The sequence below is a fragment of the Ziziphus jujuba genome, chromosome 3, assembly GCF_031755915.1.
Source record: "Ziziphus jujuba cultivar Dongzao chromosome 3, ASM3175591v1".
Taxonomy (NCBI): domain Eukaryota; kingdom Viridiplantae; phylum Streptophyta; class Magnoliopsida; order Rosales; family Rhamnaceae; genus Ziziphus; species Ziziphus jujuba.
In genome coordinates this window covers 21,613,577-21,631,387 of record NC_083381.1, presented here as the reverse complement: position 1 = coordinate 21,631,387, position 17,811 = coordinate 21,613,577, and the positions used below count along the sequence as shown (strand labels likewise).

The 17,811-nt window shown below is 28.6% G+C and overlaps 1 protein-coding gene across 1 annotated transcript; it reads right to left on the bottom strand.

Annotated features, from left to right (window-relative positions):
• Positions 1 to 113: 113 nt before the first annotated feature.
• Positions 114 to 5,179, bottom strand: LOC107404108 (long-chain-alcohol oxidase FAO1). The gene is made up of 3 exons (XM_016011055.4): positions 4,779 to 5,179; positions 3,985 to 4,257; positions 114 to 2,049 (listed from the first exon to the last, which is right to left on the bottom strand). The coding sequence occupies exons 1-3, from the start codon at positions 4,995 to 4,997 to the stop codon at positions 313 to 315; spliced, it is 2,229 nt and encodes a 742-aa protein (XP_015866541.3). The 5' UTR covers positions 4,998 to 5,179; the 3' UTR covers positions 114 to 312.
• Positions 5,180 to 17,811: the final 12,632 nt, after the last annotated feature.

The following is a 17,811-nucleotide window of genomic DNA, read 5'->3' as shown; positions in this document are numbered from 1 at the left end:
ATAATATTATGCACAAAGAATCAATATTGTTTGTTTGAAAGAAATGCTATGGATCATTCACTAAATACACGTTATATATATATATATATATATATTATTTAGGACACACTAAATACACTTTATATATATATATATATATATTATTTAGGACACACTATTACATGCGGATACTTATTTTAAAACTACCATTAAGATTTTGAAACCTGCGGATTATATGTACATATATTGTGTATTTCCGCGGCATGCACACGTATATATAAGTAAAAACAATACAAGTAAAATCAATAATTTGTTTAGCTTTACACAATTACATCAACTTCTCAAAGACTCCGCAATTTTCTTAGAAAGACAGTAGGCAGTTGATTGGATGGTGATCATGGGATTGACACCAACAGCAGTAGGAAGAACACTAGCATCGCAAACAAACAGGCCTTCAGCTTCCCAGCTCTCGCCATTCTCATCCACCGCGCCTTCTTCTTCATTCCACCCCATCCTGCAGCTTCCCATTTGATGAGCGGTGCAATAGTTCACCCATTTCTCCTTCATTGATTGTGGACCTCCAACTGCATAAACTGTGTCCAAAAACTCCTCAATTTCCTTCTCTCCAACCCCTTGGCATTTCAATCTCTGCCCGTCACTTCTATGTGTTCCAACTTCAACAGCTCCTGCTGCAATCAGTATCCTCAGCCCCTGTCTCAACCCGGCCTTCAATTTCTCTCGATCCGATTCATCCAACTCATAGCTAACCCTGCCTTCAACCTTCACTTCTCCGGACCCTTTGTCCCGGATGATCGTTATAAAATGCGCGGTTCTTGAGTACTTGAGCATTCTATCCTTGATGTCATGTCCAGAAGTCCAAGGATGTAAAATGGAAAACGCCGCAGGCCCCAATGCAGGTGTTTCTATGATCGCTTGTACCTCTGAGTCTTCTCCTGACACCACCTTGTGAACCGAGGTGATGATACCACCCTCGAAGATTTTGCCTTGGAATTCCGAGTTTGATTCAGGAAAGTATCCCCATGCCATTAGAACAGGATGAAGATGAAGATTCCTACCAATGTTGGGATTCTTCAATCCGCTAGAGATCATCAATGGAGGTGTCAATAGAGCTCCACAAGCAGAGATTGTCACTTTGGCCTCAATTTTAAGTCTATTTGTGATGTTATTGTTTAGAGTCACTGCTATCACTCCCAAGCACTTCTTGTTTCTCCTACTTCCATGCTTGTTCTTCTCCAATATGAACTTCTCGGCTTTGCATCCCGTTAAGATCACAGCACCATTTTCAACAGCATCAACCAGCCATGTTGAATCAGTACCTTTCTTATCACCTCTTCTGCAGCCATAACCGCAGGAACCACAGTAATGAGACTCGGAAGAGTTTCGTGGCGCGTACTCAACACCGACACCAAGGTTTTCGCAACCTTTTCGAAGAACTTGATTTTGGAATCCCTCTTTTACACATTTTTCTGTGACACCAATTCTCGTACACACAGAGTCCATAGCAGAGACATATTCAGAGTTCCCAAACATAGGAAGCTTATGTTCCTTACTCCATTCTTTAAGTACAGATTCGGGCGTTCGTATAGAAGCCGACCAGTTAACAGCAGAGCCTCCACCAACTGTGGAACCAGCCATTAAGAACACTTTCCCATCTTGGGTTGCAAAAACACCACCACATTCATATAGTTGATCACTTGAAGGGCCTTCTAAGGAAGAGTAATCTGAAGGAGTGAAATAGTTTCCTTTCTCAAGAACAATCACTCTCTGGCCTGAGCTTGCTAGGTTTGCTGCTGCAACACCTCCACCACAACCAGAACCAACCACCACAACATCACATTCAATCTTGTAAAGGTTTTGGTTTGAATCTTTTGTGGCTCTTAGACCTTTCTGAGTTAGAGATTCTAAAAGGGTTGAATCTGTTTCGTACATTGTTTCTATGATTCCCTTTTCAAGTGGTCTCTCATGGTGGACTTCTGGCAATATTGTTTCTTCTTTGTCTACTTTGTATCCAATGGCTTCCCATGCTGGGTTTTCTCCATTTTCATCCACCTGGTAAAATTTGCACAAAAACTTGTTTGGTTAACAAATAATTTGTACATTATGGTCATTGTTAGCATTTATTCATACAAAATTAGGTCCAAAAATTAAGTAATAAAAAGATTTCAGTTTCAGTGAATTTGAATCCTATTTCTATTGTAATTGCATAAGGAGAAAGAAACATTGGAAAATGGTAAGATTCTTGATATGCCAATGAGATGTAAAATGTATAGTAAAGGTTAGAATTCTACTTTCTGGTGTCTGAAGAAGGGGAAGAGGGCATATTGGTCATTAGACGGTAGATTTTTCCTTTTCATTTCTTAATCTCAATACTTCACTTCCATACGCAATATTAAATTCCAAAAGTAGAGAGATATAAACCTTTCTAAAAATGGTCTTAAAATTTTAAATTTTGTTTAACTTGATTACTAAAAAAGAATATAAATGGGATATTGCTCAAAAGTACACATCGTTGCATTCCTAGAGATTAATCATAAGTAACCCAAGTTTGATGGGTAAAGAATTCCTTTCCACCTAACAATTTTCATTTCGTTTTAAATGGAAAGAAGGAATCTTCTTTTTTTTTTTTTCTCTAGAATAAAATTATGAAAAATGATTCTGATATATAACTTCAACCAGGCTTTTCATAGTTAGGAAAAAAACCAAAAAAAAAAAAAAAAAAGAAAAAAAAGAAAGGCTATTTACTACCAAATTTTGACAAGTCGATGAAATAGGTTGAGCAATAAGTTGTGGGGTGGGAAATAAATGGTATTGTTTTTGTGTGAATTGGGTTGGTTTTAGTACAGAAGTTGATTCAAGGCCAAAAGATTGTACATGGTACATATGTTATGTAACACCAGAGGAGGTAGCTACAGACTCAATTAGCTGGGCTATATTGATCAGTTCATTGAACCATAACTTGTACATTGTTCAACATTAAAGAAAAGATGCATAGTACAAAGACTAAAAAAGATATAAAATAGATGAAATAGTATTTACTATTAATGAGGATGATGATGTTTCAACCTCCCATAATTGTTTGTATGTTATCTTCCATTTGCTAGTTTATGAAAACCCGGTATAATTGGTTGATCAGTTTTATTAAAAATTACTTCTTCACTAGTTTTGGATTACTTAATGACATAGTTAATAGGTTAACTGTATTTTACTAGTTTCAATTTTTAAATTTTTGCGATTTACGTGCTCATCCTTTTAACTTGGCAATTAAACTCTCCATTTTTTATTTTTTTATAAATTAAGCTTTACTTGACTTTTGACTATAGAATTTAATTACGTCTTACATGATTGCTATTAAACTATTTTAATTTTCAAACAATAATATGCTACAATGTAAAATATTAAAATTATTTTAAAATGTTACACTTTGATACCTATTATTTTTCAAAAAAGAAAATGATGTAGGTTACCTAAATAACATTAAACAATATCAAATTTTAAATTACAAAATACTAAAACATTTATTTTAAAACTAGTTTTAAAATATATATTTTAGTATTTTGTAATTTAAAATTTAATATAATTTAATAATAATTGTGTGACACAGTTGTTAAACCTATCAGTTAAAAAAACTTTAGTTCCGATAAATTGAAATCAGCATGCTTAACTAACCAAAAAAAAAAAAAAAAAAAAAGAGAGAGAGAGAGTAAATTAGCATGCTTAATATGTAGAATCTGAACTCGATTAGTCAAAGAAGCCCATAGAAATTAATATAGAATTTGAACTTGATTAGTCAAAGAAGCTTATAGAAATTAATATAGAATCTGAACTTGATTAATCAAAGAAGCCTGTACACACTAATATTTAAGTTCATTATCTGACATGTAAACCAACTCATCAAATCAAATTGAGAAGATGACAAATAAAAAAATAATAATAATAATTAAAAAATAATAATGAGAGAGAGAGAGAGAGAGAGGGAGAGATTACCTTGGAGAAGAAGACATAGAGACAAAGGAGTTGGATATAAACAAAAGCAAGCCTAATAGGTGTAAGAAACTTGTGCTTAAACCACTTTTGAATCACTTTCTCTCTTTTCTCCAAAGACATGCTTGAAAAGTTGTTAATGAAAGGCCATTTTTCACCAAAACAAAGAGAGCCACAAAGAAGTAAGGTTCCCAATCTGGTGGAGAGTATCCATAGAACCACTCTCACCAATATTAGTGCTTCTTTTAAGCCCCTCTTCGCCACCAGTTGTGCAACCTGCATTATTCATTTATTAAACACGGTAATTTAATAATAACGTCCCCTCGATTTTTTTTTTAAATAATACAAAAATAATAATAATAATAAAAGCTAATTCATTTGGTCAATGTGTTGCTGGTGTCATAGTAAGATAAGATACATGCACGTCCAATAGTTTCTTTTCTTTTCTAATAAAAATAAAATAAAATAAAAGGGTATAAGACCCACCAAAGATTAAAGTCAAAATAAGTGGCATGATCATAACGTACATTAATTTTAATTAATAATGGTTTTCTTAATTGAATATATAGCTACAGTTTTTCTTCTTCTTTTTTTTCTTTTTTCCTCCTCCACCCCCCCTCACCCCCTCTTCAAACTAAGAATTTCTAGCTGAGAAAAGGGAAACTTTGTCATCAAAATTAGAGAAGATGAACTTTGCTACCGGAATGGCCAATGAACTTTGCTACTGGAATAGCCAATCCCCAAAACAAACTTAAGAAAAAAATAACAATAAAATTAAATTAAAATTAAAAATTTACCTCATCTGGGGTTGGAGATTGAGCCCCAGAAGCTTTGTAGAAGAATTGAAGGGCTTTGCTGGGTTGCTCTTCTTTCCCTTCCAAATTAGAATTGAAAGGCAGAGGAGGCAATACAGCTTCACATATACTTTGCATTGACCTCATTTCTGCTTTGGAAAACCCATGACTGTATTTGCTTTCTCCTCTTCCTTTCAACAATGGATGCCATTCTCTTGCCATTTTTTTTTTTTTCTCTCTCTCTCTGGCTCTCTCCTCGAGTACACAAGCAACTATACCTTGAAGAAGGACTGAAGGAGTCCTTTTATAGGGTGGAAATAAAGAACTGAGAGAGAGAAAGAGAGAGAGAGAGAGTTGCTTGGAGTCCTATTATAATAATAATCAAAGTCACAGCCATATAGCATTTATTTATTTTTTATTATTATAATTTTTTTGAAAGGGCCATATAGCATTTATAAAAGAAATTAGGACCCATGGGATACTGGAAGGATCCCAATTCCACTAGATACTATGAAGAAATAAAATCAAATTAATTTTATACATATTTTACTGTTCCATTGTCTTTTCCGCGTCCTTTGACTTAAAAAAAAAAGAAAAAAAGAAAAAAAGAAAAACTACATATATAACAACTACGTGCTTCTCCGTCTCCATTAACCTCTAATAATACTAATAATAATCATAATATAACTATCTTAATTTCCTTGCAGGGACAAAGAAACGGTAGATGAACCATCCCATATTACCCCCAAAAAAAAAAAAATCGAAGAACCATATCCCAAATTTGATTCCACACACTTCCACTATCAAATAATAATAATAATAATAACAATAACTATGTACTAATTCCACCACGTAACTTTAATAGAGCAAGTCATGGAGGCTCAAGAATGCGTGCCAATTCTAAAAGTCACAATTTAGATTGTCCCACTCACACGGCAATTAAAACTGTTGCTAACCTAATCCTATCATAAGCAATTGAAAGTTAAATTAAAAACCCACCCGATTTTGCACGCTCATAATGGTAGAGTAGTTTCTTTGTATGGTTGAGATGGGTTTCTTTTTTTCTTTAACCATGTGGTTGAGAGTTGAGACAATATTTGCCTATTATCTGGGTACATGGTGAGTGTGGAACGATCTCGATGTTTGTTTTTCTTGTTACCAGTTTTTCTGGGTTTTGGTCATCAATTAATCTCTTATCTTTGGATTTTAAGTTTCTTTGCCCTTTTTCTAGAAACGGAATTCTTCCCGACGCCTTTCACATAAATGAGCCATGTACATGAATTTCTTATGAATTAGTTATATATATATATATATAGTTGTGATTTTAATGGACTATCTGGATTATTTTATTGTAGGCTATAGGTAGAATTTGTGATTTGCAAAACATAAATGGCAATATTATTTTCTAGTACAGTCATCTTTGGTGTGGAAATCACACTGGATTTTTAAAATTTCTATGCATTTTACTTTTGAACCTTATTTAGTATTGTACCACATTCATCTCATGCATATAAGATGACTTAATTAGTTCATTAGATTAAAATGATACATAAAACAAACTCATATTAGATTGAAGACTTTTTTTATAAATCACTGAATCGTTTCAAAATATGAAATTTAAAAATATATTTATGGTTCTTTAAATCCTTGCAATGTTCATTTTTTCTAAATAAATAAATCATTAAAGAGATAAATATAATTTAATATAAATGTTAGTAAATTCGTTGGAATCTTTAACATTATTCAATAAACAAAAAGCATTTATTCAATAGGGTGTTCATCGATTGAAAACTAACATATTTTGGCAATAACTAATCAGATCCAATTACTAACTTGTTGAAAATTTTCAATCCAATAATATAAACCAATTTCGATATAAAATCTAATTTGATCTAATCCGATGATGGTCAGTTTAGAATTGGGTTTGGATTTCGACTTGTAAACTTTTGATTTTAAAATTTTAAATATTAGGGAGTTGAAACTTTAAATTATGGTCTTTTTTACTTATGTAAAATAGCTAAAAAAAATTTATTAAAATCTCCTAACAATTTGAAAAATAAAAATATTTATTTTTAGAATAGAATAAATTTTAAAAAATAGTTAAAATAATATATACAACTAATTTTTTAATTAAAAAATTTAAATCAATATAAATATTAAATAAAATAAAAATAATAATAATTTACTTATTATTATTATTATTATTATTAATTATTTACATTTTTAATTGGTTTGATTTTAGTCGATTTAATTGGTTTTTGGCTTTTGAAATTGATTCAAACCGAAATAACTATCAATTTTGAATTTTGAAATTTATTCAATCCTATTATAAAATAATCGATCCACACATTAGATTGAATTGACATGTTTAGTTGATTAATCAATTTCTTTTGCATACCCCTATTATTCAACATTATTTAATAAAGAATAAGCAATTATTCTAACTCCTTAAAAAGTGATTATTAACTAAAAAAAACTCCTTAAATATTACACAAACACATAATTTAGTTTTAATTTTTATATTATATATATTAGGGATATAGGGATTAAATCATTGTCCAGAAAAACCTGTGGATTTACCTCTAGATCTGCCGAGAACATTAAATTAAACAATTATTTTCTTATTATTCCAAAAATAAAAATAAAAATTTCAAGTTTTAACACCTTGTATTTAATTAAATATATTGTCTTAAATAATTAGATAGATATGGATTTAATCAACCATATTCCAACCATATTTCAACTGCAACAAAATCAAATCTCCAAAAATTAAAGAAGGAAATAGCACATTTTTCAGCATATGATTAATTTATTACTAAAGGTCCTTAATTATTAAACATGATTGAACACCTATAATATCCACCAACACCAAATCAATGATATAAATTTTTTTGTTGACATGTTAAAACATGTACAATACATTCATTTGTGCAAAGAGAAGAGTGAAGAAGTCTCGTGAATGATGCATATTGCGAAAAAAAGATGGATCATCAACTACCGAAACAAAAACAATAATAATAATTAATTAAAGTTAAAAACACAAGGACCTAATAAAACCAACATTGAAAATGGACTACACTTTCCATAATATGGGCCACCCATGTGTCACATTTTACTTAGTTGAGGACCAATATGCATTTACAGTAGTACCCACACCACACCAGCTCTTAATTAGATAGAGAATCTGCAAAATCTTTCTTTTTTTGGTAGAAATCTGAAAACTCTTTCTTGGTTTCAAGATAAATGGAATGCAGGGACTCATATTTGTCTAACCAGCCGACGTCAAAATCAGAGAATACAAAATTTGCGTAAATGATTTTATATTTTTCAAAATTACAAAAACAACCATTTGCAGTTTATTTTGTTAAAAATTTCTTAAAATTGAGTTTACAAAATGCATATATTATAGTTTAATTGATTGTATTTCTATGAAATATTTAAAAACAACGCACACAAAAGAGAGATCTACAACAAAAATAACATGAAAATTTATATAATTTATGAAAATATAGAGCAATTATAATACATATGATGAAAAATATTTAAAAAACAAAAATAGTACACATCCATAAATTGATTACCAATTCAAGTCTCAATTCTATTGGCAGGAAGTGAACTGTAAATTAATCATTTATGGATGTTTAAATTTGAGGGGGGTGTGTGTGAGAATACTAAAATATATACAAATGGGATGCATGATTGAATAATTTATTTTTTCTTTGAAATTAAAACACATTCAACTACCCATCTTCAACTTGCTTCAACCATAAATGTGGCCCCAAAAATTTGGTTATATGGAAGATAGACTACTGGCTTAATGATAAATGGGTATCACAAAGAAAGAAACCCTTCGATGTGAAATCTAACTCCCAAGTCCTAATTTGACTTATACGAACGATCAGTTTTCTGTTTCGTCACTTCTTATTATTTATTCTGCGTATTCATACCGATCTACATACCACCTGAGATTTTATACGGGACCTTTTTTTTCTTTTTTTTCTAGAAGAGTATCTCTTTTTCTAAAAATAAAAAAAAAATTATTTTTAATAATACTAATAATAATAGTCCTAGAAAATGTTATTTTTTTTCATTGGAAGTATTAAGATTTCACATTATTGGAAGATATTTTTATCGGATAATGATGACCAAAATTCCAATTCCTATATAATCCATATATATAAAATATATATATATATATATATATATTTTTAATTATGTGAACCTCATCATTTATTTAAAGCTAATTTATACCGATTTTCTCCTAAGCTCTTGTAGTTGATGCATTTTGCCTTCTATGTTTTAAAATTGACAGTAATACCTTCTAAATTTTCAAAAACATGCATCATAATTAAATATAGTTAACACCGTTTCTTGTTTGTATACCATATCCCACTCACATGGCTAGTGGTAAGAAGGACGATATTCTCATGTTAAAAAATGTTTACATCAATATTCATAAAATATTCCCAAGATGCAAATTGCCCTTTATATTTGATAAGTAATAGAAAAGTTAAAATTTGTAAGTAATTAAATTTAATATTATATAATACATTAAAGGTAAATATGTATTTTATAAAAATTTAAAAACTATTTTGTCTCATATTCTCAAACTGACATTATTATAAATGGAACAATTTTTCTATCTTTCTACTTCATAATAAATATCTAAACAAAATAAAATCATCATCTTTTCAAAAAAAAAAATAAATTTCTATTAAATTTACCATTATCCAAACAGGGCATAAAAGATTTGAGAAATATCACAAAAACATTTTCATGCCCAAGAAAAACACTGGAAATCAAAAAAAAAATATTTCAAATAGAAAAATTCAAGAAGTCCTTAAAAAAAAAATTTTAAGTCCCATAAAAATTCAAATGCTCCAAAAAAATTTATAAAGCCCCTGAAAAGTCTGAAGGCTTTAAATAATTTAAGAAGCCTTAAAAAGCTTTTTAAACTTCATAAATATTTTTAGGGACTCATAAATGTTTTAGATACTTCAGAAAATTTTAAGAAGCCGAAAAGAAAAAACAAGTTCCAAAAAAATTCAAAAAGTCTCAAAAAGATTTTTCTAAACCATAGAAAATATAATGAAGGGTCAAGAAAAATTTGATAAGCCACAAAATATTTTTTGTACTACAGTATAAATTTGATAACGTCCTTTAAAGATTTTTCTAATATTTCTTTTTGAATATTTTTAGATCTTAAAAAAACTTTTCTAGGACCTCCAAATTTTTTTTATTGTTTATTTAGGAGCCTCTAGTTTTTTTTTTTTCTTTTTTTTTTAAGGCTTTGAAAAATATCTATGTTCATATTTTTTTAGGCTTATTGAAATTTTGTAAATCTCCATAATTTTTTAGGACATGAAAAAATTGTCTAGAACTTCTCCAATTTTTACGAAGCTTCATAAAATTTTTTTGGAGACAACTTTTTGGAGCTTTAAAAAAATTTCTAGGGATTTCAAAATTTTCTAAGGATTGAAAATTTGTTTTGAGAGTATCAATTGTTTTTTTTTTTTTTCTCTTTTTTTGGCTTTAAAGAACAATTTGTAACTTTGGACATAATTGATGTGGCATTGGTTCCAAAAACAAAGTTAAATGACAATATTGCCCCCTCTTCTCCTTACTCTTATGAGTGGCATGTGACTCTTAACAATAAAAAACAAATATGTTAACTATTACATATTTATGAAAGTTCGGACGGTACTCTGGCCAACTTTGAAGCATAAAGATCGAAATGCAACAACCCCAATTGTACAAGAGCTCTATTGGTGCAACTAAACCTTTATTTGATTTTTTTCGTTTTTAGACATAAAGCTTAAGGGAAAAGAAAAAAAAAAAAAAAAAGAGATTTTTCAGCCACATACCGCCAATAGATCTCATTTATTTAATTGTGTATCACAAATACATTATATAAATCAGGGAAAATTTTAGTATTGAATAACGAAATGAACAAATAATTTTGATGTATATACGTAATATTGTAGAGATCATTATGATATTTCGGTGTATGAGACGAATAGAAAATGAAAGAAAGTATTAGAAAAATTAAAAAAGGAAAAAAATTTATTTTTTGGTTGAGAAAAAAGAAGAAAGAAAGATCTCGGAAACTGATGAGACTTTTCGTTTGACATTAATGTTGCTGTTGGCTCCTGTTAATGTTCTACTAAAAAAAAAAAATACAAAAGGTCTACATACATCATGATCAACTGTTTTTGGCTAAGATCCATCACGATCGTCTTATTGCTTACTTAAGTATATATATATATTATAATACATATTTGTAATAGAAATTAATGTAGACAGCATTACAGCAATTGGATAAATTGTTTTATACAGCTTCAGCTTCTAACTAATCTTCATGGTTATATTGAAATTGTTTCGTATCTTATTAGGTTTTATTTTTGTTTTTTTGGTTCTTTCGATCTTATTGTATATAATTTTTTTTATTTTAAATATTTGTAAGTATTAGTAGATATTAGAGTTTAACATCTCAAATCATTATAAAATTGAAGGAAAATAATAATAACAAAAACGAAAGATCGACACACTCCTTTAAGAAGAAAGGGGAAGGGGAAGGGGAAGCAAAAGAGTTTAAAATAGTATTTGATTTGGTATATTTGTTTTTTTTTTTTTTTAACCTTTAAATTCAGACATCAAATAAATTTTAACTAATATTAAAACATTTAGGTTTAACAAATCAAAAACAAAATATAAGGCATTAAAATTTCATTTGCTAACATAGTTAGATTAGTTTTTGTTTTTTTATTTTTCTCTACCAATTGTATGTAATTTGTTTATATCAAATATTGATTAGTGGAAGTTAGAATTTGTTAGGCATCTAAAATAATTATAAAATTAAAGAAGAAAAAAATAAAATTGAACATAATTTTAAATTATGTTGGTTTTTTGAATTTTTTTTTTTATTTCTTTAAAATTTTTAGATGTGATGTCTAATCAACTCTAGCTATCACTAATCAATATTTAGCATAAACAAATTGCATACGATTACATAAAAGAAATAAAAATAAAAAACGGAAACTAAAAACCAATTAGCCGAACGACATCATAAATTGTCCTTTTCTATTGAAATCCCTTTATTATTCATACAATTAATTCAATGACCGACATTATTATATTTTCTTTTCTTTTCCTAATTGTTTAAAATATGTATTAATTTCCAGCGAGTTTCCATTACGATTTTCGTTGACTTAATTAAAGAATAAAATAGAGAAGATTAAGCACATATTCGAACAACATGTACAAAATACCACTATGATGGATCCAAGTGTTCAATATCTTAGTTTATCTTCAAAACATACAAACCAATTGGAGGACCAAGTGGGTTTTGACAATATGAATGAAAAATGGAAAAATATAATAAATATTATTCTATTTATATATATATGTATGTATATATGCAGTTATATCCACCTGACACAGTGACACTCAATTTACAATTAGAACGCAGCCCATTTCCACCCACCATGCAGCGATCAATCCATATCGACCCCAAGTGACTGTTTCAAACTTCATTTTTCCTTCTCAAAAGATTAAAAATAAATAAATAAATAAATAAACTAACTAAAAATAATAAATAAATAAAAGGAACCAGATGTACTTTTAGTACAAAATCTGTCAGATAACAGATCATCTCATGGTATAAATCGTTGGATAGTATATGAAAATACATACCAAACGTGACTATATATATATATATATATATATAGATATATCAATTTCTCCATATGAGACTTTGAGTTGGATAACCTTCCCCAGTTTTGAGACTGTGCATCTTGCTAATAAAGACTGTGATAGGACCTCCACTGGATTTGGACCACTGCCCTAGAAGCTTTCAATGGTTATGAGCTTTAACTACCCCAGCTGATGGCAACCCTTTCTTATCATAATAATAATTCATAAGATCCACTGTAATTATTATTAACAATTATAATAATTACTTTATCTTTTTTTATTTATTTTTTTAACTGAGAACGAGTCCATGTATATTTATTATCCGAAAAAAGTCAACATACAAGTCAAAGTCAACGAAATATTTTGATTTACTATGTAACCAATCACATTTTTTTTTTTTTAATCCAAAAGCTTTTATTTTTAAAGTCTAGCAAAATATATAACAGGTACAGATTTACAATAAATTGTTCACAGAATTTCAATCAAACATGTAAGCGGCGTGATAAGTGACACCACCAGAGCTGGCCAGCTGGGTGATCGCTCCATAGCAAAAGAGCACAAGACGACAATTAATCGAAACAAGTCATCTAGGCCGACAATTTGCCCTGACTTCTTGGCCTCGTTTTGGAGAAAATCTTGCATGCAGCGGCGGTACCAGCTCACTTAGTACCACTTCAAATAATTTTATGCCATATGTAAGAAAATGCCATGTCATACCTGTTCATCAGCTCAATTAATTTTTTTTTTGGAAAATGTACAACTTTTGCACGTGCTTTACTACTTCTTTCTTCCATCCGTATGGCTCCTACAGCTAACATCTTTTATAGATCTCTCTTCCTCTCCTGGTCGATTTCTTAAGAAATTGAAGAACACCAAATTGTTAGGGGCTTATGGTAATGGTAGGTTTTTGAAGAACAAAAAAACTAAGAAAATACAATATTCAACCAAAGGTTCCAAAAACAAAGCTCAAATGAAAAGGACAAAAAAGAAAATGGATTTTGTTTATCTAAATCTGAGAGGCCAAAAAACGAATACAGATTGGATGTCTCCATGGCTTCAAACAACTTTAGCTTCACTAGATCTAAACCTCAACCAAACCCTTTCTTTTTGCGCTTTTTTTTTTTTTTTAATATAAACTTTAAAAAAGCCAAAAAAAAAAAATGAGGAACAGAAAAGATAGAGAAATACAGAGAGAGAGATAGAGAAAGTTAAGCTGTGAAGCTTCATAAAAACAAAAAATGGTAATAAAAAGATAGAAAAGTGAAGCCTTTTTTATGGGAAAAAAAAAAAAAAGACAAACAATCAAACAAAGGCACACCAAAGAAGATTAATAATACTATTTTTCTTTATTTTTTTTAACTTTTAATTCTTTTAAAGGATTTGCAGCTTAGGCTGAAATGTGCAGATAAATGAGATCTGTAAGTCCTGGAAGGGAAGGGTGAGGAAGATAAACCGGCGCGTGCAAAAAGATTTCATCCTTAAAAAAATTAATTAAGATGATAATGCGATGATAAATTGATCAGATATGATACTTTTAAAACGTGGCATGAAAGGAGTTGAAGTGGTACCAGCTGATCTGGTACCACCGCTGCATGCAAGATTTTCTCTTCGTTTTGGATCCTAGAAATAGTAAAAGTTTACGTCAATAAAGATTTAAAATAGTACAATTCAATCCAATATAATTTATTATCTTAAAAAAAATGCTTAAAGTCTTTCCAAATTCAATGATTACTGCATTTCATTTTCTTTCAAATGATCAAATACAAACAAGCCCTTTTCTAAAAACACCCATAACAATATTTGAACTTCTCCAAATTTGTGTAATTGCTATTTGGTGGCTATCTCTATTGCATTCTTGCAAAGCATCAAGTGATAAATTATATGTCTTTTCTTGCACAGTTATAATTTTCCTGCCCTTCTAAGAAGAACTGTTTGGATAGATAATTTATCCCCAGAAAAAAAAAAAAAAAAACTGTTTGGATAGATATAAAAGGAAAAAAATAAAAACTGTTTGGATAGATATAAAAGGAAAAAAATAAAAAAAGAAAAAAAAATTCTTCTTCCACATGTAGAAACAGATTAGAAAACAATTATACTTGTACTCTCTTTTGAGAAAAAGCATGCACAATATACATACATACGTACATATATATATATATATGTATGTATTGTGCTCTATACTAATATAAGTTTTTTTTTTTTTTAATTGTAAATGATGCAAAAGTATATATGTCTGAATAAAACTTGTACGATAGAATAAACCAAATAGTGTTGTCCCAAAATGAGACTTAAGCGTGTGGCTCTCTGAATATGAGGTAGAGAGAAAGATTGCTTTAAATTTAAGTTTCCTTTTAGGCATGTGAGTGAAATTACAAAAACCATTAGAAATTTTAAATCTTTTAAAGTAGATTAATATATGGAATTTTGGGGACAGATTTTTTTCCTAGATTCCAAGTAAAAAAGCAGCTATAAAGAAAGATGCTGAAAAAGAGATTGAAAAGGACGAAGGAAAATTGCAATGAATAATAGAGGAATTGGATGCTTCTAATTGTCTCAAAGTACTTCCACTCTACCTATCCATGGACGTCGTATATATGTCCATATCCATCAAACCCATTAAGCTTCTATAACCTTACATAGTCCACATATATACTAATCCATAGTTTCATAATTACATTAATCTGTCCAACAATTAAATCACGAGAGTGCCAATCTTTAGTGCATTATGCAAGAAAAATACAAATTTCATAATGCATGCATAGCAAATTCAAATTGATTTTGATCATTGTGATTATGAATATTTCACCTTATGTAACAGAGATGGGCTTGACTTTTCAGATCCGAGAAAATTACTTAGGACCTGTTTGGTCATGTTTTCTGTTTTCTGTTTTCGAAACATTGTTTTTAAAATAGAGAATAGAAAATTATTTTTTACTGTTTAATGAAACAATGAGCGTTTGGCCATTAATACTTGAAAACAATTTTCAAACTAAAAAACAAAAAAGATGTTTGGCTAAACAATTTTTATTTTGTTTTTTTTAAGTTTTCATTTTTTCTACTTTTTTTTATTTTTTTTTAACATAAAATGAACTTTTTTATTTTTATTTTTTTTGTTTTTTTACATACAAGGAACCTTTATATATAATATATATAGCTATAATATATATATATATATATATTAATGCATTCACATATTAATGAATTATATATATAAAATATATATCAAAATATAATGTAATATTTATTTTCTGTTGAACTTTTTTTTTTAATTATTGTTAATTGATTAACATTATATATAATATTTATAGCAATATATATTTTTGGGAATATTTCATCTAAACTCACATGTTTGCATTAATTTCAATTTGACCTTTTAGATTTTGAAAATTATAACTGGGACTATTATAGGAGATGTAGATGAAATTATTTCGAAGGATATGAACGAAATAATAGGAAATAAAAATGAAGATTATAGTTTCATTAATTAAAAAATTAAATTCTACATGTCTAACATAATATTTCCAATTATAAACATCCATAAAATCTCATATTAGCATAATAATAAAATTACTAACTTTTATATATTACCAACATAGTCAAGCCACATATTTAGACCTTCTTGACATTGTTGCAGAGAAAAAGGTAAAAACAAAATAAATAATAAAAAGGAAAAAAAAATAAATACAATGAGAGATAAGGGGAAATAAAAAATAGAGATAAGCAAAAAAAAAAAAAAAAGAATAACTTATGAAAAACAGAAAAACAATGAGAAAGAAAAAGTAAAAATTGAAAAAAAAAACTGATAGAAATGGAAAATAAGAAAAAAAATAATGGAATAAAAGAAAAATGAAAAATTAGGAAAAAGAACTAAATAGAAGAGAGAGAGAGAGAGAGAGAGAGAGAGAGAATATTTGATAAGGCAACAAAAACAAAAAATCAGGAAAAAAAACAAAATAGAAAAATAAATAATTGATATAAAAAATATTTGTCCCAAAAAAATGATAAAAGAAGTAAGATAAAAAAAAATAAAAAATAAAAAACTAGTAGGTATACAACGAAAGAAAGGAAAATAAAAAATAATTGATGTAACTTACAAAAGATTAAAAATAAAAAAAGAGGAATAGTTTTTTTTTTAAGTTGTTATATTAAAAAAAAAAGATAAAATAAGAAAATAAAAAAATTTAATTAGATACATTTATCAAGATATAATATTCTATTTTTCTCTATACAATTTTCTCTCTCTAAGATATTCAAAAAAATTAAAATAATATTTTTTCTCTACAACTTTCTCTCTGTAAGATAGAGAAACTCAGACTAAAAAAAAATGATAAATAAAACAAATTAAAATAATATGTGTTTTATTATTTTCAAAACATGTGAAAACATCATTTTATTATTTTCTAAATTTTTTTTTCCCATTTGTTTTCTAAAACTGTTTTTAAAAATTGATGGCTAAATAGATAATTTTTTATTTTAAAAACAGTTTTCTGTTCTACAGAACAGAACAGAAAACTATTTTCAAAATAGATGGTCAAACAGATCCTCATATTTCCATATTTGAAGTACTTGACTCATTGTCTGAAATAACAAAATTATATATAATTCTAGACTTTAATTAGTAATATTAGTAAAGTTTCCAAAGAACCATCAAAACCTTAATTAAATGGTAAACTTAGGAATATTTACGTTAATTAATTGACTGAATTTTTCCGATGGAGCAAAGTAACATCCCTTTTTGGTTCTCCTCAGGGACTGTGGTGGCTCCAAATGTTATATTGACTTGTTTCAACCTCAATCCAGATTATTTGTTTTTCTCAAAGCTCTAGAAAATAATAATAAGAATAATAATAAGTTCATTAATGTCACTTATTGTTGTAAGGGCATGGAATTTACCCCAACTCCGAATTATAGAAAAGGAAAGTGACAAAGAAAAGAGGAATATATAAATTAGGGGGGAAAATATTGGTTAATTTGGTTCATTAAAATTTTGTTACCGCAGAATAAAATTTCACAAGAAACCCACTAACTGGTAAAGAAGTAGGAGGGAGTCATAGATTAGCTAATTAGAGTGGCTTTACCAGTTATGGAGCTCCAATCATAATTAAGCTACAGATGGGCTTGGTTATGGGTTCATGTAGCTGTCATAGAATCCCTTTTTGGTATAGAATCTTTCGCTTCTTTACAGGACAAAAGAGAGCCTAATCATAATGATAATAATAATAACAATTATTATTATTGATATTATTACAATAGGTAAAAGAAAAAATTGAATAAATAGGGATTATTTATGAAGCAATAATAAATACAGAGTTGGAGAAAGTTAATAGTGGTTATGACTTTTTTC

What these genes read in the sequence shown, in the direction of transcription:
- LOC107404108 (XM_016011055.4), bottom strand. Translation starts at nt 4,997, where the DNA reads ATGGCAAGAGAATGGCATCCATTGTTGAAAGGAAGAGGAGAAAGCAAA. An exon ending in AATCTCCAACCCCAGATGAG is followed by an intron (nt 4,258 to 4,778) that starts GTAAATTTTTAA and finishes TGAATAATGCAG; the next exon opens with GTTGCACAACTGGTGGCGAA. An exon ending in TCTATGTCTTCTTCTCCAAG is followed by an intron (nt 2,050 to 3,984) that starts GTAATCTCTCCC and finishes AAATTTTACCAG; the next exon opens with GTGGATGAAAATGGAGAAAA.